General features: G+C 38.5%; 1 protein-coding gene across 5 annotated transcripts in view; it reads left to right on the top strand.

Annotated features, from left to right (window-relative positions):
* Positions 1 to 22,089, top strand: part of ZRANB3 (zinc finger RANBP2-type containing 3) — a 239,961-nt gene that overhangs the window by 94,678 nt on the left and 123,194 nt on the right. For 3 of the 5 annotated variants that reach the window (XM_087435092.1, XM_004423871.3, XM_087435095.1), the window contains exon 3: positions 1,418 to 1,436. The exons of 1 other annotated variant lie outside the window; for it this stretch is intronic. In XM_087435092.1, coding sequence (XP_087291218.1) covers positions 1,418 to 1,436 — 19 coding nt within the window. Of the gene's footprint in view, positions 1 to 1,417; positions 1,437 to 2,679; positions 2,861 to 22,089 lie in introns of all 5 variants that reach the window. One more of the 5 variants, XM_087435093.1, reaches the window with a different exon arrangement.

The raw sequence follows: 22,089 nt of genomic DNA, 5'->3' as shown, positions 1-22,089 counted from the left end.
TCTGAATAGACTCAGATTGCCTTCTCATAAAGACTGTTCCTGACTACTCTATAAAATTGATCCTCCCCTACATTCCCTATTCAACCTTACCCTCTTTTAGTTCTTTTTTAATAGCACTTATCACCACTTGAATCATGTTTGTTTATTGTCTTCTTCTTCCAGTCACTTTCTGTGAAGGAAGGACTTTTTAATTCACTGCTATCTCCCTAGCACTTAGAACAGTGCTAGGTACATAGTAGACACTCACTTCAAGTGAATGACATCTTTACCAAATTAGAGTTGGATTTTAAAGTGAAAAAGTAGGTGTACACACGAATCCTCCTGGAAATAAATCATGTTTTTCAAAGTATTGCTTTTTAGTTTTCTACTTTTTAGGCTTGTTTGCAAAGAAAAGTAATAAACTTTTTACTCTTGCATATGTTTTAAATTTCAGTTAAAGTATTTGTATTTTATTTTTCCATAAAAATACTTATTGTGTAACCTGACATTGTTTTTCTTTTTAAGAATGAAATTCCATTTTACTTGTAACTTATTCCTTGATAATATATTTATTACCAAATTCTTAATTTGTGTTTTATGTTAAAAGACACCTTATAAAATTTTATGATGTCAAGACCATTGGGAATAAAGGAAGAAAAAAATAGAAGTGAGAACTTTATTCCTTTCCAATTTTTCTAATATTTCAGTATTTTTTTAGGTTGCCTGGAAATCCCCTCAATTAAGAGATTGGTTTTTCCCCTTGTGCTGTACTCACTGTCTCTAAGGGACCACTTGTGATCCTAACCATACCTGCTATTCTTTCTTTTTGCTCTTTGCTTTTTCTTCTACTTAGGACCTCAGTTTATGTCCTCTAGCCTCAATTTTCAGTGGATATAATTTACTTCTATAAGTTAATAAGAAAGAACAGAGAAGAGAAAATTTAGCAAAATAATAGTAGAAACCAAAATTCAGCTTGAAAATAGGCTTAGCATATATAATATAGGATATATTATTATGTGTATAACATACTAATATGTGGTTGACATTTATTTTCTTCCACTTTAATACAGCATTCTTCTAATCTCTAGGGAAGACCAAGTTGAAGGTTTATTAGTAAAGAGGGAAGTCATTGGTACAATCAGTCGCCATTTTGCTCATATTTTTGAAGGGTCATTGTAGCTATCTCCATGGGTGGACAGTGGGGAACAGCACGTCTTAAGCTCTAGCACTCCCACATAACCATGTGCCGTTGGCAGCTGGAGAGTCTTATAAAATCAGCACTGGCCCATGTTCTCATGCACACTTATAAACACCTCTCTCTGTCTTAGCACTTTAACATTTGTAAACTATTTTATGGCAAATTACTTAATCAGAGCTTTTAAAATGGTTGACTTTGGTAATTAAGAGATTAATTTGGTTTTATTTTTATTTTTTCCAGGTGTATGGTGGCTGATGAAGTAAGTGTTTTCATGATTTTTATGTCTTTTATTAAATTCCACAACAGATTTTTAGTGTCTACAATTTACCACATACTCTCTGTCTTTCCATATGACTATATGTCTGTGTATGGAGAGAAGGAGAATGGGAGAGAGAGAAAGGCAGGGAGGGGCGTGGAGAGAATAAGAATGAGAATGAATGTGTGTGTGTGTGAGCGCACGTGCACATGTAAGGTGTGCACTCAGAACATGTTAGTGTTAACATCAGTGATCCAAAATTCTATATTGGTGGCCTAGGAAGCATGAATGTGCTTTGAGATGCAGCCCCAAATGAAACTGAACTCTTTTTTCACTTGTCTTAATATTAGTTGCTTAAAAGGTAAACTTTTTAAAGACTTTGCTCTAAAGTTTGTTGTTAATTGTTTTGTACAAGTATGAAACATAATGTTAAAATGGTATTTTACTATCACTAAACAATTTGATACGTTTAAGTGGCATGGACTTGTATGTATTCACATTTGTGTTTTCTCACTGAGATGGAAGTTGTTGTTCTATAAACTATGATACTCTTTACGTACATTCTCAGAATAATGTAAATCAATAAGATTCTGATTTTTAATATCAGTTTGAGAAATACGTTGCTGTTTTCTAGATGCCTTTAAGAATAACAGCAAAACATATACATTTAAAAATATATTAGAGGGGCCGGCCCCGTGGCTTAGCGGTTAAGTGCACGTGCTCCGCTACTGGTGGCCCCGGTTCGGATCCCGGGCGCGCACTGATGCACCGCTTGTCCGGCCATGCTGAGGCCACATCCCACATACAGCAACTAGAAGGATATGCAACTATGACATACAGCTATCTACTGGGGCTTTGCGAGAAAAAAAAAAAAATATATATATATATATATATATTAGAATGAAGAACACAAATACTGAACTTTTAAAAAATATAAGTAGAACCATAAAAGATTCTAATTAACTGTCTTTTAGTTTTAGTTACATGTAAACTCACCAATGGCTTATCTCCATAGTCTCTTCTCTAGGAAAAAAATAATAAGAGTCTAACATGAACATGAATGCTATGCAAAAGGTTGATAGAAGGTTTCTTGGTTCATGCTGGTTTATAATTACCTCAGTTTTTAGTTTGAACTCTTCATTCTGTAGGCATTTGTTTAGACTTGATGTTATAGTTAGAAACATAGTCAGGGAGTCAAGATGGCGGCGTAGGCAGACTCTGAACTCACCTCCTCCCGTGGACACAGCCAATTTACAACTACTCGTGGAAAAATTACCCCTGAGACAGAACTGAAAACTGGATGAGAGGAACTCCTGCAACAACGGACAATCCTAACTGGGGTGGAAGAGGCAGAGACTCCCTTCTGGAGAGGAAAAACGCCGCCTTCACAAGCCGCCAGCGTCACGGCCGCCGGGAGCAGCTCACAGGTACGCACCCTCCCTGGAGGCGCGGGGTCCTGAGCCGGGGAGCGCCCCCGCTGTGGGCATTTTGTGGACCCAGCACAATCGACACCAGTGGCATAATATCTGACCTTGCCTGCTACTAAAGCATTGGGGAGCACCCCCAGAAAACCCGGTTCACAAAGAAACTAAAACTGGCTCTTAAAGGGCCCGCGCACAAACTCACCCGTGCCAGAAAGCATCCTAAAATCACCAGAAAGAAAGGTGCACACTGCTTTGGTGACAAGAGACTCACCTAATAGGCCCTGAGTGCATCTCGGTGAGGGGTGAGACCTCTCCAGGGACTGGGACATTGGCGGCGGCCATTGTTGTGGCCTGGTGTGAGCGTGCTGACACAGACGCCATTGGAGTTCTCCCTGAGGCCTGCTAGCCCAGGGTCTGCTCCACCCGCTAGAGCACCGATTTAATCCAGCTCAGCCAAGGCAGGCAGCCCACCCTAGAGACTGGCCCCACCTAACAACAAGCCCTCAGGCAACGTGTGGGCCTGCATAGATTGGTGACTGGATTTTCTGCAGCCTGGCAACTGAGCTGACTTGAGCGGGGCAGGGTGTGCACAAGGAGCGGGTGGAGAGTGTGGGGTGGTGGCGGAGTGTGTGGGGCTCCCGCCGTGGAGAGACTGGGTCCGCTTGGGGAGGTCGGGGTGCGCACACGGGGCAGGACTGTGTTGACTGTGTGTGTGGACCTCTGGGCGGCAGGGCTTGTCAGCTGCAGAAGACTTGTGCTTCTCAAAGACCCACATAGGAGGTTTGCCCCACCTTCCAAAGCCTGAAACAATTGGGTGCTCCTGTGCCTGAGGCCAGCCCCACCCAGCTGCAATCCTCAGAGAGCTGACAAGAGACCTAATAGGCTAGAGGTTTACAGCAATTCTAAGGCCCTGAGCCTAACAACCTGCCACACTGGGGGCCTACTCACAAAAAAGAAATACTGCAACACAAATGTGGTATTAGAACTTACAGCCAACTGTGCTGGGGCTCCCCACACCTGATAAAGAGACTGAAGGGCCCACAACAACTACAAGCAGCTGAGCATTACAACAGCTGGCCAGGAGCATAACTCAGCCTCCCTGGGCGCCTATAGGGAGAGCTAACAGGCCACAATAGAAGGACACACGTAGCCCACATAGGGGCCACCCCTGGAACATTGAGAACTGAGGGAAGCACACTGGAAGCCTCCTAAGCCATCACTTACATAAGGTCACCTATCCAAGAGCAGGAGACGTAGCTGACCTACCTAATACGTAGACACAAGCACAGGGAAAGAGGCAAAATGAGGAGGCAAAAGAATACATTCCAAGTAAGGGAACAGGACAAAACCCCAGAAAAGGAACTAAGTGAAACAGAAATGAGCAACCTACCTGACAGAGAGTTCAAACTAAGAGTGTTAAGGATGCTCACTGATCTGGGGAGAAGAATAGATGAACTCAGTGAGAATGTCAACAAAGAAATGGAAGATATAAAAAGAACCAATCAGAAATGAAGAATACAATACTGGAAATGAAAAACTCATTAGAGGGACTCAAAAGCAGAGTAGAGGATACAGAAGAACGGATCAGTGAGCTGGAAGAAAGACTAGAAGAAATTACCCAAGGTGAACAGGTAAAAGAGAAAAGAATTAAAAAGAGTGAGGACAGTCTAAGGGACCTCTGGGACAACATCAAGCGCACTAACATCCGTGTTATAGGTGTCCCGGAAGGAGAAGAGCGAGACAAGGGGGCAGAGAGTCTATTTCAAGAAATAATAGATGAAAACTTCCCTAACCTAAGGAAGGAAACAGACATCCAGGTACAGGAGGCACAGAGAGCCCCAAACAAGATAAACCCAAAGAGGCCCACACCAAGACACATCATAATCAAAATGTCCAGAAACATAGTCATTGCCTGTGAAGAACTTCAACAGTGTAATTGAAGAGACAGGACATAGACATTTGGGAAACAATTAACAGAAATTTCTATTTTGGAACAGGATGAATTCCAAAAGGCTCTTTATAAATTAATAAATTTGAGAGTCCAAAATGACTGGAAGAGGCTTATGTTTGTAGTTCTTGAATAGTTTTCACCAAACAGGAATGTAAACTCATCCTTTAAAACCTCAAAACAAGGCATAACCATTTTATATAATATGTATAAAATATATGTGTATCAATAATTTTTTTTTTTTAAACAGACCAGTTTTATATCCATAGAAAATATGTTGTAAAAGGTAACACCATCTTGATCATCTCCACAAGCAGTTCATGGGGAAAGTCTTAGCAGCTGTGGCTTGTCATTGCTACCTTGTTCCTCACTTTGATGTTGTAGAGATTTGAATAGGCCTTAAATTTATGGAATCATTCATGGATTGAAATAAACACTTGATCAGCACCTTAACTCTTCTTAAATTTTATATTCTCCAGCAAACTCCTATCTTCTCCTCAATTAACTTTAGACTAAGGATTATGCAGAGGTCATGATGAACTCTTAGCCAGCAAGAGTTTTTCATTATACCAATCGCTTTTTCTCATCTCTTATTATTTAAAATTACATAGCACTAGTCGTATGTTGAGTGATTTGCAATTTTCTTTCAACACCATTCTTATTTTTAATTTAATAAATTTAAAAGAACCATTTAATATTTCCTCAATACTTAAAAAAAATACTCCACTTTTGTTTGCATCGTAATTACTTCTCTCTTTTCACCGGCATTTTAAAGACTCTAATTCTTTTGCACCTGTTCAGCTTTACAGAATTTATTATGTTAAATCCTATCAATAATGTTAATTAAGAAAAAATCCTCAACTTTACACATGAGTACCAAAAAACAGGCTACAGAAGTAGAGAGTATGATGTACAAGTCTAAGATCACAGCTCACAATCACTAATATCCTCTGTTGTAGTGGTACAGTTGAAATGCCATTTCTATGGAATGTTACTGAGCTAGTGAGGATGAAAGTTAGTAAATTAAAAGTGTTGAAGTAGAAAGAACTTGTATACATGTGAATTATATGAACTCTGGTTTGATCTTCATTCTATTTCCTAATACTGTTCTCCTTCTCTTGCTCTTATCACACAACGGTAGTGAAGTCAGAGAAGGAAATGAAGTTTATAATTTGGAGGTCAGCCACCTTTTGATTTTTAAGTTAAAAAATATATTTTGATATGATGAATATTTGACTCATCAAACAGCTAAAATCCTTGCGAGAGCAATTTTGTATCTCTGTTATTGAACCAACTTTTTTTTAGACACTTGAATACCCTCTTGGAGTATTGTGTAATTTAGTTGTCTGCTGTGATCTTTCCTCTCTAGCTTTAGAGACAAATGACTTCCTTCACTGGTATTACTCCCCCTTCTTCTAGTATTTTTCCACTATTATCTTTTTCTAATATATTCAATTTTTGTTGAATTATATAATCTATCTACTGTATATAAGATAGTCGTTAACTTTAAATTGGAATGACTTAAGTTCTGCTTAATTCTGTCTAATTGTGTGATCATTGTGAATTTCAATTATAAAACTATACTTCAGATAACCAACAAAGCTGCAACTTTTAATAAAATTAACTTTACCAACTTAGCTTAAACTGTTTTAATTACTTCCTTTTTCCTCCTCTTGGTTTAATGCAATTAAATGTTGTTGCAAGAACTATGTAGTTAATATACAGAAACTCTTGTGAATTCATATTCCATAAATAATGGAATTCAATCCACAGTCTGTAGTCAGGCTTTTGCACTATTATCTTAACTGTTTTTTTGTGTGCGTGAGGAAGATTGGCTCTGAGCTAACATCTGTTGTCAATCCTCCTCTTTTTGCTGAGGAAGATTAGCCCTGAGCTAACATCTGTGCCCATCTTCCTCTATTTTGTATGTGGGATGCTGCCACACATGGCTTGACGAGAGAGCAGTGCCTAGGTCCGTACCCGGGATTTGAACCTGGGAACCCTAGGCAGCTGAAGCGGAGCACACAAACTTAACCACTACGCCACTGGGCCAGCCCCACTTAATTGTTTTGTAATAATTATTTTTGAACCACTGTGGCCTTGTTCTATTGTTCTTCATTTGAAAATTACTGAAAATGTTTATTCATAAAAAGATTTTAAACGTGAAAAATAGTTTCACATTAACACAAACCAGGTAATTTAATTGGGTATACATGAGGAAAAATATTAAACCTACACAACTCCTACCTTATTTGTCAAGTATTTAAAGGCTATTATTCCTTGTAGAAACTTCATATTTAGGAAATTTTGTAATGTTAGCTTTTACTTCAGAAGATAGGATTAACATCTTGGATTTACATGAATAGCCTAATATTGTGTCATAATGGACAAAATTTTGTCAGTACATGGATTCTGTTTTCTATCTGTAATATCTATTAGAAAAGACAGAAAATTCCCGCTTTCCTCTTTTTTTTTTTTTTTTTTTGTGAGGAAGATCAACCCTGAGCTAACATCCTGCTGAATCCTCCTCTTTTTTTTGCTGAGGAATGCCGGCTCTGAGCTAACATCTATTGCCAATCCTCCTCCTCCCCCCCCCCCAAGCCCCAGTAGATAGTTGTATGTCATAGTTGTACATCCTTCTAGTTGCTGTATGTGGGACGCGGCCTCAGCATGGCCGGAGAAGCAGTGCATCGGTGCGCGCCCAGGATCCGAACCCAGGGCCGCCAGTAGCGGAGCGGGCGCACTTAACCGCTAAGCCACGGGGCCGGCCCCCTCCCGCTTTCCTCTTATGTAACATTTTTTGTTACTACTCTACTTTAGCGCCCTACAAACACACATATACAGACACACAAATTGCCTCAAGTTTCCTTCCTGTTACTTGAGATGACATTTATGTGGGGGGAACCAAATATGTACCAAATAAAGTATTGCTTTTCTTCCTTTTTTAAAAGAAAGGGAGGGCCGGCCCTGTGGCTTGGCGGTTAAGTGCGCGCGCTGCGATGCTGGTGGCCCGGGTTCGGATCCCGGGTGCGCATCGAGGCACCACTTCTCTGTTCATCCTGAGGCCGAGTCCCACATACAGCAACTAGAAGGATGTGCAGCTACGACACACAACTATCCACTGGGGCTTTGGGGGGAAAAAATAAAATAAACAAAATCTTTAAAAAAAAAAAAAAAAAAAAAGAAAGGGAAACCATTTGTCAAGGCTGAGCTACTTGGCTTGGCTTACTTTGTGGCTGTTTTGCGATATATTAATAGATAAATGTTTGGGGGGCTGGCCTCGTGGCTTAGTGGTTAAGTGCGTACGCTCCACTACTGGAGGCCCAGGTTCGGATCCCAGGTGCGCACCGACGCACCGCTTGTCCGGCCATGCCGAGGCGGCGTCCCACATACAGCAACTAGAAGGATGTGCAACTGTGACATACAACTATCTACTGGGGCTTTGGGGAGAAAAAGGGGGAAAAAAAAAAAAGGAGGATTGGCAATAGATGTTTGCTCAGGGCCGATCTTCCTCAGCAAAACAAAAAAAATAGATAAATGTTTGGAACAGAGGCCCTATAGTCATCATTATGGATGCTTTTCTTTTCGTCAAGGTGCTTCTCTGGAAGAAGAGTTTGGAGGGGAGAGGCATGGGACCTGTTCAGTGCTAGTAGAAGTATTTCTGCAGGCTGAAGTCAAATTTGAAAGGCCTTGCCAATTTCTCTGCAAGCGAAGTGTATAGTTGTCTGGAAACAGGAAGAACCCCTTTGGAAGGTTATTGTTGCTTAGAAGACCTTAAAATTGATATTGTGATATAGACTCTGCCACCATTAACTTTATAGGTTTGAGGACTAAGAAATTAAACTAGATATGAAAAATTTTAGTTTTCCTTTTGTGTATGCCTACCCTGGTTTGACAAAATGAGCCGAGATGGCAATTTTTATTTCATTTCCTTCTACAAATCCTTGTGTTCCTTTACCAGACCCAAGTTGAATTTAACACTTTCTCCTTTGAGCTTTTACTATTTCTGATTCATAACCCTTTGTTGTTGGTCCATTTTTTTTGAACGAATGAACTGGTTAAATAGTTAACACAATTAACACAGAGGTGCCAGTTTCCGTTCTGGTGCTTTACATGTATTAATTTATTTCATTTTCACAATAACCCTATGGAGTCATATTATTATTATGGTTATTATTATTATTATACTCATATTCCAGATGAGAAAGCTGAGGCACAGAGTTGTTAAGCAAGTTGCCCAAAAACATGCATCTAGAACATTTTAGGAGCTGATATTTGACCTGAAGTAATCCAGCTCCTGAGTCTATTCTATACAAAGTCTCCAGGTACCAGACTTGTTATATTTTGAAATAGGATTCTTGAGTACAGAAGAATCTGCAAGACACAGTGCTCAAATGAACAAACAGAATGTTAGAATGATGATGGCATTAAAATTTTGTGCTGGTGAGATTATCTGTAATCATTTAAATCAGTATCATTTACCTGCTTCCTTCCTTTCCTTATTTCTCAGGCCAGCTGTATTAGTTTTTGAATGTCCCTTTTTTAAAATAAATTTTTTATTTTATAACAGTTTTATGTTTATAGAATTACTGTAAAGGTAGTACAGAGAGTTCTCATGTACCCCATACCCAGTCCCCCATTATTATCTTAGATTAGTATGGTATATGTGTCCCAATTAATGAACTGATATTCATATATTATTATTATTGTTAACTAAAGACCATACTTTATTTAGATTTCCTCAATTTTTCCCTAATGTGCTTTTTCTTTTCCAGGATCCCATCCAGGATACACATTACAGTTAGTAGTCATGTCTATTTAGGCTTCTCTTGGTTGTGACAGTTTCTCAGACTTTCTTTGTTTTTGAAGACCTTTACAGTTTTGAGAATTAATGGTTCAGTATTTTGTAGAATGTCCCTTAATTGGGATTCGTCTGATGTTTTTTTCATGATCAGACTAGGGTAGCGTGTTTTAGGGAGGAAGACCAGAGAGGTAAAGTGCCATTGTCATCATGTCACGGGAAGTGGACATACTATCAATATTAATTATCACTGTTGATATTAACCTTGATCACCTGGCTTGATGTAGTGTTTGTCAGATTTTTCCACTGTAAAATTACTATTTTTTTCTCCCTTTTCATACTGTATTTTTTGAAAGAAAGTAACTATATGCAGCCCATACTTAAGAAATAGGGAGTTATGCTCCACTTCCTAGAGGCAGAGTAAATTTATAAATACTTGGAATTCATTCATTCATTCATTGACTTTATCATGTATTTATATCAGTGGGTATTCATTATATATTTTGGGTTATCATCCAATACTGCTTTATTTATTTCCTTGCTCAGATTGTTTCAGCTTTGGCTGTTGGGATCTCTTTCAATTCACTCTTGTGTCCCTTTGACGTACCCCCTTCACTGTGGGCTGTTTTGTTTGGAGTTTTGGGTTTTGTTTTGTTTCTGAGCATTTTCTTACTTTCTGGCACTACGAGATGCTCTAGGCTCATCTTGTATATTCCCTACCTCAGTCCTAGAATCAGCCATTGCTCCAAGAAACCCTGGTTCTTTTTATTGAAGAATGATATTAGAACCAGCATCTAGGTGCTTAGGTGCACTCATTTTTACTGCGGTGTCATTTCTTCTAGATCCTCTCAGCTGACAGCAAGGAGAGAGATGTGTGTATACTTACGTGTGTGTGTGTGTGTATACATACATATTTATAAATATTTATCTATGTAACCACCTGTAACTGTACTTCAGCTAAACATGAGTTCCTACTGATGTCTGCAACTCTAATCTGATCCTCATGGATCATTCTAGCTCCTCCTCTTGCTTATCTGTAACTTCCCACTCCAACATTGAGAATCCTGGCTCCCACCATTGGCCATCCATTTACTTAATTACTCATTTCCAGTATACATATATGGTGGTCTCAGTATTGTTAACCTGTACCCCTGTGGGAAGGAAAAGCATCAACTAGAGTACAGTGCTTATGTACAGTTCCTTTTGCCTTTATTGTTACAGATTCCACTCATTTCCAAAATAACTTAGGTCTGCACCTTCTTCCTCTACTCTCTTCAGTGAGGTTGTTTTATACATTTATAATACATTTAAATTCTTTTACTACGCTGTACATTCCGTCATGGTTTCTCTTGACTTCCTAAATTGTTTTTTAAATATTTGTGCACGTTAAAGTTTACTCTTTGTGGTGTGAAGTTCTATGGATTTTTACAAATGCTAATGTCTTGTATTCACCATTACAATATCATACAGAGTAGTTCTACTGCATTAAACAATCCCCTGTGCTTCACTTATTTAATTCCCCCCAGGCCAAAACCCCCAACAACCACAGATATGTTTAATGATTTTATCATTCTGCCTTTTCCAGAATGTCATATAATTGGAAGCATACAATATATTGCTTTTTCACACGGGCTTTTTTCACTTAGCCATATGCATTTAAGACTCATTTGTGTCTTTTTGTGGCTTGATAGCTCTTTCTTATTACCACTGAATAATACTACACTATATGGATCTACTACAGTGTGTTTTTCCATTCATCAAGATGAAGGGACATTTTAGTTGCTTCCAGTTTTTGACAATTATGGATAAAGCTGCTATAAACATTCACATGTAGGTGTTTGTGTGGATATAATCAATTGGGTAGTTATCTAGGAGTGCAGTTGCTGGATTGTATGGTATGTTACTTTCCTAGGGCTGCCATAAGAAAGTACCACAAACTCAGTGGCTTAAAACAACAGAAATGTATCCTCTCACAGTTCTGAAGACTAGACATCTGAAATCAAGGTGTTAGGACATTTGGTTTCTTCTGAGGACTCTGAAGGAGAATCTGTTCGATGCCTGTCTCCTAGCTCTAGAGGATGGCCAGCAAGCCTTGGTGTTCCTAGGCTTGTAGATGCATCACTTCAATCCTTGCCTCCATCTTCATGGGACATTTTCCCTGTGTGTCTGTCTATGTCTCTTCTCCTGTTATAAGGACGTTAGTCAGATTGGATTAAGGACTTACCCTACTCCAATATGACATCATCTTAACTAATTACATCTGCAATGACCCTATATCCAAGTGAGGTCACATCCGGAAGTACTAGGGGGTTAGGACTTCGATATATCTTTTGGTAGGGGAGACATAATTCAACTCATAATATATGATAAAACTATGTTCACTTTTGTCAGAAACTGTTAAAGTGTCTTCCAAAGTGGCTGTACCATTTTGCATTCCCATTAGCAATGAATGCGAGTTCCTCTTGCCTCAGTACCATCCTCACCAGCAGTTGGTATTGTCAATTAAAAAAAGAATTTTTTTTAGCCATTCTACTGGGGATAGCGGTATCTCGTTGTTTTAATTTGCAATTTTCTGATGACATATACTGTTGAGCATCCTTTCATATGTTTATTTGCCATCTGTATATCTTTGATGAGATCTCTATTCAATTCTTTTGACCATTTTTAAATTAGATTGTTACTTTTTGTTGTTGTTGAGTTTTAAGTGTTCTTTGTATGTTTTAGGCACCAGTCCTTTATCAGATACATGTTTTGCAAATATTTTCTCCCAGTCTGTGGCTTGTCTTTTCATTCTTTTAAAAGTGTCTTTCACAGAGCAGAAGTTTTTAACTTAATGAAGTCCAACTTATCAATTTTTTCTTTCATCTTTCATTTTTTATATTATTGCCAAACCCAAAGTCACTTAGATTTTCTCCTATGTTATACTCTAGGGGTTTTATGGTTTTACGTTACACCTAGATCTATGGTATATTTTGAATTAATATTTGTGAAAGATGTAAGGTTTGTGTCTAGATTCTTCTTTTTTGCATATGGATGTCCCATTGTTCCAAAAAGAGTATCCTTTTGCCACTGAATTACCTTTGCTTCTTTGTCAAAGATCAGTTGACCTTACTTGTATGGGCTCTCTCTTCTGTTCCGTTGATCCGTGTCTATTCTGTCACCAAAACCACTGTCTTGATTACTGTAACCTTGTAGTAATTCTTGACATTGGGTAGTGTGAGTCCAACTTTGTTCATCCTCTTCAGTACTGTGTTGGCTATTCTAGGTCCTTTACCTTACCATATAAATTTTATTTTATTTTATTTTATTTATTCATTTGTTTTGGCAAGGAAGATTGGCCTAGAGCTAACATCTGTGCCAGTCTTCCTCTGTTTTGTATGTGGGATACTGCCACAGCATGGCTTGATGAGTGGTGTATGTCCGTGCCTGGGATCCGATCTTGCAAACCTTGGGCCGCCAAAGCGGAGCACACAGAACTTAACCACTGCGCCACCTGGCCAGCCCCTCCATATAAATTTTAGAGTCAGTTTCTCAATCTCTACAAAATAGCTTTCTGGGATTTTGATTGGGATTGCATTCATTTATAGATCAAGTTGAGAAGAATCTATAGATCTATAGGCCAAGGGAAGACACCTTACCAATGTGAGTCTTTGGTCCAGGAATACAGAATATGTCTCCATTTATTTAGAATATCTTTGGGCCGGCCCCGTGGCTTAGCGGTTAAGTGCGCGCACTCCGCTACTGGTGGCCCGGGTTTGGATCCCGGGTGTACACAGACGCACCTCTTCTCCAGCCATGCTCAGGCCGTGTCCCACATACAGCAACTAGAAGGATGTGCAGCTATCACATACAACTATCTACTGGGGCTTTGGGGGAAAAATAAATAAATAAATAAAATTATTTTAAAAAAAAAGAATATCTTTGATTTTTTTCATCAGTAATTTTCTTTTTTTTACTGAGGTATAATTAACATGTTACATTATATTAGTTTCAAGTATACAACATAATGATGCAATATTTGTATATATTGTGAAATGATCGCCACAATAAGTCTAGTTAGCTCCATCACCATACAGTTACTAAATTTTTTTCTTGTGGTGAGAACTTTTAAGATCTACCCTCTTAGCAACTTTCAAATATTCAATACAGTATTATTAACCACAGTCACCATGCTGTACCTTACACCCTCATGACTTTTTTGTTTGTTTGTTTGTTTTTGTTTTTTTGCTGAGGAAGATTCTCCCTGAGCTAACATCTGTTGCCAGTCTTCCTCTTTTTGCTGAGGAATATTTGCCCTGAGCTAACAGCTGTTGCCAGTCTTCCTCTATTTTGTATGTGAGCCTCCATTGCAGCATGGCCACTGATAGACAAGTGGTGTGGGTCTGCGCCCAGGAACCAAACCCTGATTGCTGAAGCAGAGTGCACCAAACATAACCACTAGGCCACCAGGGCTGGCCCATGACTTATTCATTTTATAACTGGAAATTGTACCTTTTGACCCTCTTTATCCATTTCACCCTCCCCCAACCCCCTGCCTCTGGCAATACCAATCTGTTCTTTGTATTTTTGAGCTCAGTTTTGTTTCCTTTTTTTTTGATTCCACATATAAAAGAGATCATACAGTACTTGTCTTTCTCTGTCTGACTTATTTAACTTAGCATAATGCCCTCAATGTCCATCTATGTTGTCACAAATGGCAAGATTTCCTTCTTTTTTATGGCTGAATAATAATCCATTGTATATATACCATATTTTCTTTACGCGTTGATCCATCGATGGACACTTAGGTTGTTTTCATGTCTTCCCTATTGTAGGTAATAGTGCAGGGAATATGGTGGTGCATATATCTTTTCAAGTTAGTGTTTTCGTTTTCTTCAGATAAATACCCAGAAATGGAATTGCTGGGTCATATGGTAGTTCTATTTTTAATTCTTTGAAAAACCTCCATACCGTTTTCCATAATGGCTGCACCAATTTTCATTCTCACCAACAGTGCACAAGTGTTCCCTTTTCTCCACATCCTCACCAACACCTGTTATTTCTTGTCATTTTTTTTAAAGTGATATATTTTATCTTATTTTTTTTGCTGAGGAAGAGTCCCCCCGAGCTAACATCTATTGCCGATCTTCCTCTTTTTCTTTCTTTTTTTTTTTTTTAGCTTGAGGAAGATTAGCCCTGAGCTAACATCTGTGCCAGTCTTCCTCTATTTTGTATGTGGATCACTGCCACAGCATGGCTGACGAGTGGTGTAGGTACGCGCCCAGGATCCAAACCCACTAACCTGGGCTGCTGAAGCACAGCATGCTGAACTTAACCACTACACCATGGGGCCTGCCCCATATTTCTTGTCTTTATGATAATAGCCATTCTTACAGGTGTGAGGTGATATCTCATTCTGGTTTTGATTTGCATTTCTCTGATGATTTGTGATATTGAGCATCTTTTCATGTACCTATTGACCATCTGTATGTCTTCTTTGGAAAAATGCTTATTCACTTCCTTGGCCCATTTTTAATCAAATTGTTTTTTTTTTTGCTATTGAGTTGTATGAGTTCTTTATATATTTTGGATATTAACCCCTCATCAGATATATGATTGCAAATATTTTCTCACATTCCATAGTTTGCCTTTTCATTTTGTTGATGATTTATTTGCTGTGCAGAAGGTTTTTAGTTTCATATAGTCCCACTTATTTATTTTTACTTTATTTTCCTCTCAAAGTTTTTTTTTCCCCAATTAATTTATTGAGGTCATATTGGCTTATAACATTGTATAAATTTCAGATGTACATTATTATGTATCAGTTTCTGTATAGACTGCATCGTGTTCACCACCAATAGTCTAGTTTTTATCCATTACCATGCATATGTGCCCCTTTACCCCTTTCGCCCTCCTTTACCTCCTTCCCTTCTGGTAACCACTAATCTGTTCTTCTTATCCATGTGTTTATCTTCCACATACTACTGAAATCATACGGTGTTTGTCTTTCTCTGTCTGGCTTATTTCACTTAGCATACTACCCTCAAGGTCCATCCATGTTGTCACAAATGGCACGATTCTGTCTTTTTTATGGCTGAATAGTATTCCGTTGTATATATATACCACGTGTTCGTTATCCATTCATCTGATGTTGGGCACTTGGGTTGCTTCCTTGTCTTGGCTATTGTGAATAATGCTGCAATGAACATAGGAATGCATAAATCTCTTTGAATTGTTGATTTCATGTTCTTTGGATAAATACCCAGTAGTGGGATAGCTGGATCATGTGGTATTTCTATTTTTAATTTTTGAGAAATCTCCATGCTGTTTCCCATAGTGACTGCACCAGTTTGCAAGCTGGTGCAGTCACTATGGAAAACAGTAGTTTTTACTTTTGTTGCCTTTGCTTTTGGTGTCACATCTAAAAAAATCATCACCAAGACCTATGTCAAGGACCTTACCACCTATGTTTTCTTTTAGGAGTTTTATGGTTTCAGGTCTCACATTCAAGTCTTTAATCCATTTTGAGTTAGTTTTTGTGTATGGTGTAAGATAGTGGTCCGGTTTTATTCTTTTGTACGTGGCTGTCCAGTTTTCCAAACATCATTTATTGAAGAGACTTTCCTTTCTCCATTGTATATTCTTGACTCCTTTATCATAAATTAATTGACCATATATGCATGGGTTTATTTCTGGGCTCTCTATTCTATTCCATTGATCAATGTGTCTATTTTTATGCCAATACCAGACTGTCTTGATTACTTTAGCATTGTAATATAGTTTGAAATCAGGAAGTGTGATGCCTCCAGTTTTGATCTTCTTTCTCAACATTGCTTTGCCTATTTAGGTTATTTTGTGGTTCCATACAAATTTTCAGTTTGTTTGTTCTATTTCTGTGAAAAATGCCATTGGAATTTTGATAGATATTGCATTAAATCTATAGATTGCCTTGGGTAGTATGGACATTTTAACGATATTAATTCTTCCAATCCATGAGCACAGAATATCTTTCCATTTATTTGTATCTTCTTCAGTTTCTTTCATCAGTGTCTTAGAGTTTTCAGTGTACAAGTCTTTCACCTCTTTGGTTAAATTTATTCCTGGGTATTTTATTCTTTTTGATGAAATTGTAAATGGGATTGTTTTCTTTATTTCTCTTTCTCTTTCTTTTTCTTTGTAAGGAAGATCAGCCCTGAGCTAACATCTGTGCTAATCCTCCTCTTTTTGCTGAGGAAGACCAGCCCTGAGCTAACATCTATTGCCAATCCTCCTGCTTTTTTTTCCCCCAAAGCCCCAGTAGATAGTTGTATGTCATAGCTGCACTTCCTTCTAGTTGCTGTATGTGGGACGCGGCCTCAGCATGGCCGGACAAGCTGTGCATCGGTGTGCACCCGGAATCCGAACCCCGGGCCGCCAGTAGCGGAGTGTGCGCACTGAACCGCTAAGCCACGGGGCCGGCCCTTTATTTCTCTTTCTGATAGTTCTTTATTAGTGTATAGAAATGGAACAGATTTTTATACACTGATTTTGTATCCTGAAACTTTACTGAATTTGTTTATTAGTTCTAACCGTTTTTTGGTGAAGTTTTTTGGGTTTTATTTGGTTCCAGACCACTGTAATAAAGTTAAAATCGCAATAGAGCGAGTCACACATATTTTTTGATTTCCCAGTGCATATAAAAGTTATCTTTACATTATACTTTAGTCTATTAACTATGCAATAGCATTATGTCTAAAAAAACAATGTGCATACCTTAATTAAAGAATACTTTACTGCTAAAAAATACTAACCATCATCTGAGCCTTCAGCGAGTTGTAATCTCTTTGCTGGTGGAGGGTCTTGCCTCACTGTTGATGGCTGCTGACTGATCAAGGTGGTGGTTGCTGAAGGTTGGAGTGGCTGTGGCAATTTCTTAAAATAAGACGACAATGAAGTTTGCCACATTGATTGACTCTTCCTTTCACGAACCATTTCTCTGTAGCATATGATGCTGTTTGATAGTGTTTTACCCACAGTAGAACTTCTTTCAAAATTGAAGTCAATCCTCTCAAACTCTGCCACTGCTTTATCAACTAAGTTTATGTAATACTCTAAATCCTTTGTTGTCATTTCAACAATCTTCATAGCATCTTCACCAGGAGTGGATTCTATCTGAAAAAACCATTTTCTTTTTTTTCAACAATCTTCATAGCATCTTCACCAGGAGTGGATTCTATCTGAAAAAACCATTTTCTTTTTTTTAACATATTTTTTTTGTGTGTGAGGAAGATTAGCCCTGAGCTAACACCTCTTATTTGCTGAGGAAGATGGGCCCTGGGCTAATATCTGTTCCCATTTTCCTCTACTTTATGTGGGACGCCTGCCACAGCGTGGTTTGATGAGCAGTGCATAGTTCCGTGACCCTGATCCGAACCTTGAACCCCGGGCTGCCAGAGTGTGTGAACTTAACCACTACACCACGAGGCCGGCCCTTCAAGAAACGACTTCCTTTGCTCATCTATAAGAAGCAGTTCCTCATCCATAAAGTTTTATCATGAGATTGCAGCAATTCAGTCACATGTTCAGGCTCTACTTCCAATTCTAATTCTTTTGCTGTTTCTACCACATCTACAATTACTTCCTCCACTGAAGACTTGGATCCCTCAAAGTCATCCGTTAGAGTTGGAATCAACATCTTCCACACTCACGTTAATGTTATTTTGACCTCTTCCCATCAATCACGAATGTTCTTAATGGTATCTCAAATGGTGAGTCCTTTCCAGAAGGTTTTCAATAGACTTTTCCCGGATCCTTCAGACGAATCACTATCTATGGCAGCTATAGCTTTACAAAATGTATTGCTTAAATAATAAGACTTGAAAGTTGAAATTACTCCTTGATCCATAGGCTGCAGAGTGGATGTTATGTTACCAGTCGTGAAAACAACATTCATCTCGTTGTACGTCTCCATCAGAGCTCTTAGGTGACCAGGTGCATTGTTAATGAACAGTAATATTTTGAAAGGAATCTTTTTTTCTGAGCAGAAGTTCTCAAGAGTGGGCTTAAAATATTCAGTAAACCATGTTGTAAACGGATGGGCTATCACTCAGGCTTTGTTGTTCCATTTATAGAGCGTAGGCAGAGTAGATGTAGCATAATTCTTAAGGCCCGTAGGATTTTCAGAATGGTAATGAGCATTGGCTTCACCTTAAAGGCAGCAGCTGCATTAGCCCCTAGCAAGAGAGTCAGCCTGTCCTTTGAAGCTTTGAATCCAGGCACTGACTTCTCCTCTCTAGCTATAAAAGTCCCTAGATGGCATCTTCTTCCAATAGAAGCCTGTCTTGTCTACATTGAAAATCTATTTAGTGTAGCCACCTTCATTAGTTATCTTAGCTAGATCTTCTGGATAACTTGCTGCAGCTTCTACCTCAGCACTTGCTGCTTCACCTTGCACTTTTTTGTTATGGAGACGGCTTCTTTCCTTAAACCTCATGAACCAACCTCTGCTAGCTTCACATGTTTCCTCTGCAGCTTCCTCGCCTCTCTCAGCCTTCATAGAACTGAAGAGACTTAGGGCCTTGCTCTGGATTAGGCTTTGGCTTAAGGGAATGTTGTGGCTGGTTTGATCTTCTATGCAGACCACTAAAACTTTCTCCATATCAGCAATAGGCTGTTTTGCTTTCTCATCATTCTTGTGTTCACTGGAGCAGCACTTGTAATTTCCTTCAAGAACTTTTCCTTTGTATTCACAACTTGGCTAAGTATTTGGCATCAGAGGCCTAGTTTTCGCCCTGTCTTGGCTTCTGGCATGCCTTCCTCACTCAGGTTAATCATTTTTAGTTTTGATTTAAAGTGAGAGACATGCAACTCTTCCTTTCACTTGACTACTTAGAGGCCATTGTAGAGTTATGCATTAGCCTAATTTCAGTATTGTTGTCTCTCAGGGAATAGGGAGGACTGAGGAGAGAGAGAGAGATGGGGGAACAGCCAGTCAGTGCAGCAGTCAGAACATAAACAACGTTTACCGATTAAGTTTGCTGTCTTATATGGGTGCGGTTCGTGGCATCCCAGAACAATTACAATAGTAACATTAAAGATCACTGATCACAGATCACCATAACAAATATAATAATACTGAAGAAGTTTGAAATACTGCGAGAATTACCAAAATGTGATACAGAGACACGAAGTGAGCAAATGCTGTTGGAAAAGTGCCACCAGTAGACTTGCTCGATGCAGGGTTGCCACAAACCTTCAATTTGTAAAAAATGCATTCGCTGTGAAGGGCAATAAAGTAAAGCATAATAAAACGAGCTATGTCTCATATATAATATGTCTACAATGTATATACCTTTTCTTTTTTTATCTTCATACTATCTGGGTCTTCTAGTACACAATGTTGAATGGGAATGGTGAGACAAGACAGCCTTGCCTTGTTCCTGATTTTAGGCGGAAAGCATCCCGTTTCTCATCATTAAGCATGATGTTTGCTGTAGGTTTTTTGTAGATGCCCTTTTTCAAATTGAGGAAGTTCTCCTGTGTTCCTAGTTTTCTGAGAGTTTTTGTCATGAATGGGTGTTGGATTTTATCAAATATTTTTTCTGCATAAGTTGATAAGATCATATAATTTTTCTTCTTTAGTCTATTGATGTGGTGGATCACATTTATTGATATTCAAGTGTTGAACCAGTCTTGCATACCTAGGATAGATTCTACTTAGTCATGATGTATAATTCTTCTAATACATTGTTGGATTTGATTTGCTAGTATTTTGTTGAGGATTTTTGCATCTATGTTCATAAGAGGTACTGGTCTCTAATTTTCTTTCAATATCTTTGTCTGTGTTTGGTGTTGTAGTAATGCAGGCTGCATAGAATGAGTTAGGGAGTCTTTCCTTCGTTTTCCAAAGGCCAAAGCTGAATCAAATGACAACAGCCACTGTTTACTGCCGCTAGAGTTATATTCCTAAAATTCTCCATTTATCCCTGTTGCCTATAGACTAAAGCACTTCACAAGCCAGCCACTACCTGTTTCTTCCATTCTCTTCTTCTGCTTTTCTCCAGCATAAATTCTAGTGAGACTTCCATATCTTTACTTATTGTAATATCTACCACTTATTATCAATGTCATATTAGACAGGTTAATTAATCTCTCTGAGCCTCAGTTGCCTGTGTAAAGTAGGGAATAATAATACTTTTCTCATGAGATTACTTATGTAAGGAACAAGAGGAATATATTTCAATATTCCTTTTCCCTTTTCTCCTATTCTCAAACACTAGGATTTTTTATGCTTTGATATCTCTATATATGTTGTTCTTTTTCTGATGAATTCCTTTCCATCTGTATCCCATCTTTTCCCTCAAGTCCATGTAACAAAATCCTCTTGAAATATCGCTTCCTCTGTATCACCATCCTTGGTGTCTCTGGGTTCCTCTGTGTTCTTACTTCTACTGTAGTGTTTGAATTATGTTCTGCTGTACTTATCTGGTTCTCTCCCATAGGTTGGAACTCCTAGAACTCAAGCTATGTCTGCCTAGCAGTGTCTGGGGAATAGGAGATTTCTAGTTAATACCTTCTGAATGAATAAGAGAGAGAACTTCTTTTGTCTTAGTAATTTCTGTTGTTGTTGTTGAGTTGAGATCATTTGAGCTCATCAAGAAAGATCTCTTCATCTAAACAAGAGGGACATATTGTCTACCAGTCACCAGTACTTTATATCAGGTCTATAACCCACTACCACCCACCTCCAGTTGTTCTAGGCAAGGAAATAATGGCGAAAAGATTCCTTTAAATGGGTTTTGGGTTTTGGAGATCTTTTTAAAAATTTTATCAAAATGTCTAGCATAGTGTCTTCTTACTGTCCTTCAAGTCATCCTTCAGTCTGAAATTTTTTATCTTGAACATTAGGAATGTACAAATGCAACTGATTGCATTTTCAATTTTAAAGAAGTTTCCCCTGATTTCTTTGGAGGCTAATGTAATTTTGTTCAGGGCTCCTGCTGTTTTGCACAGCTTGGTTTTTACAATGTTCACTCAGTAGTCTTGGGCAAAATTCAAAATGAAAAGCAGAGGTGACAGCAATGGTGAATCAAACCCTACCCAGATAAAGTCAGATACAAAACATCTTCCTGGAAAATAATCTTTACAATTCACATAAGCATTTAAAAGGCACAAAGCAATCGTGCCATTATCTCACCCTAAGGCACTGTTGTTATACATTAATGCTTCCAAGTACATTGTAAGGAGGATGTTGCAAACATTCCTGCCTTACCAGTTTTTATTAAATGGAATGTCCTTAATGAAGATAAATTATTTAAAATCAGGAGGGGTAGTTTAAATATCACCCCATAATCTGCTTTTCCTTTTTTTAGTAACGGGCTTAAGTTTTCACAGAACGTAAAAGCCTGAAGGAGCCATAGCTGCATTGGGAATTGGACAACAATTCTGAATATACATAAGAGCTCCAGACTTTTCATAGAGAGCAGCAGACAGAGATGTTATCAGTCCAGGTCTTTTTTCTTTACA

Source organism: Ceratotherium simum, chromosome 9 (genome assembly GCF_057802395.1).
Source record: "Ceratotherium simum simum isolate JZ-2026a chromosome 9, ASM5780239v1, whole genome shotgun sequence".
Lineage (NCBI taxonomy): Eukaryota > Metazoa > Chordata > Mammalia > Perissodactyla > Rhinocerotidae > Ceratotherium > Ceratotherium simum.
Note: the sequence above shows the minus strand (reverse complement) of the source record. Positions and strands in the feature narration are given on the sequence as shown.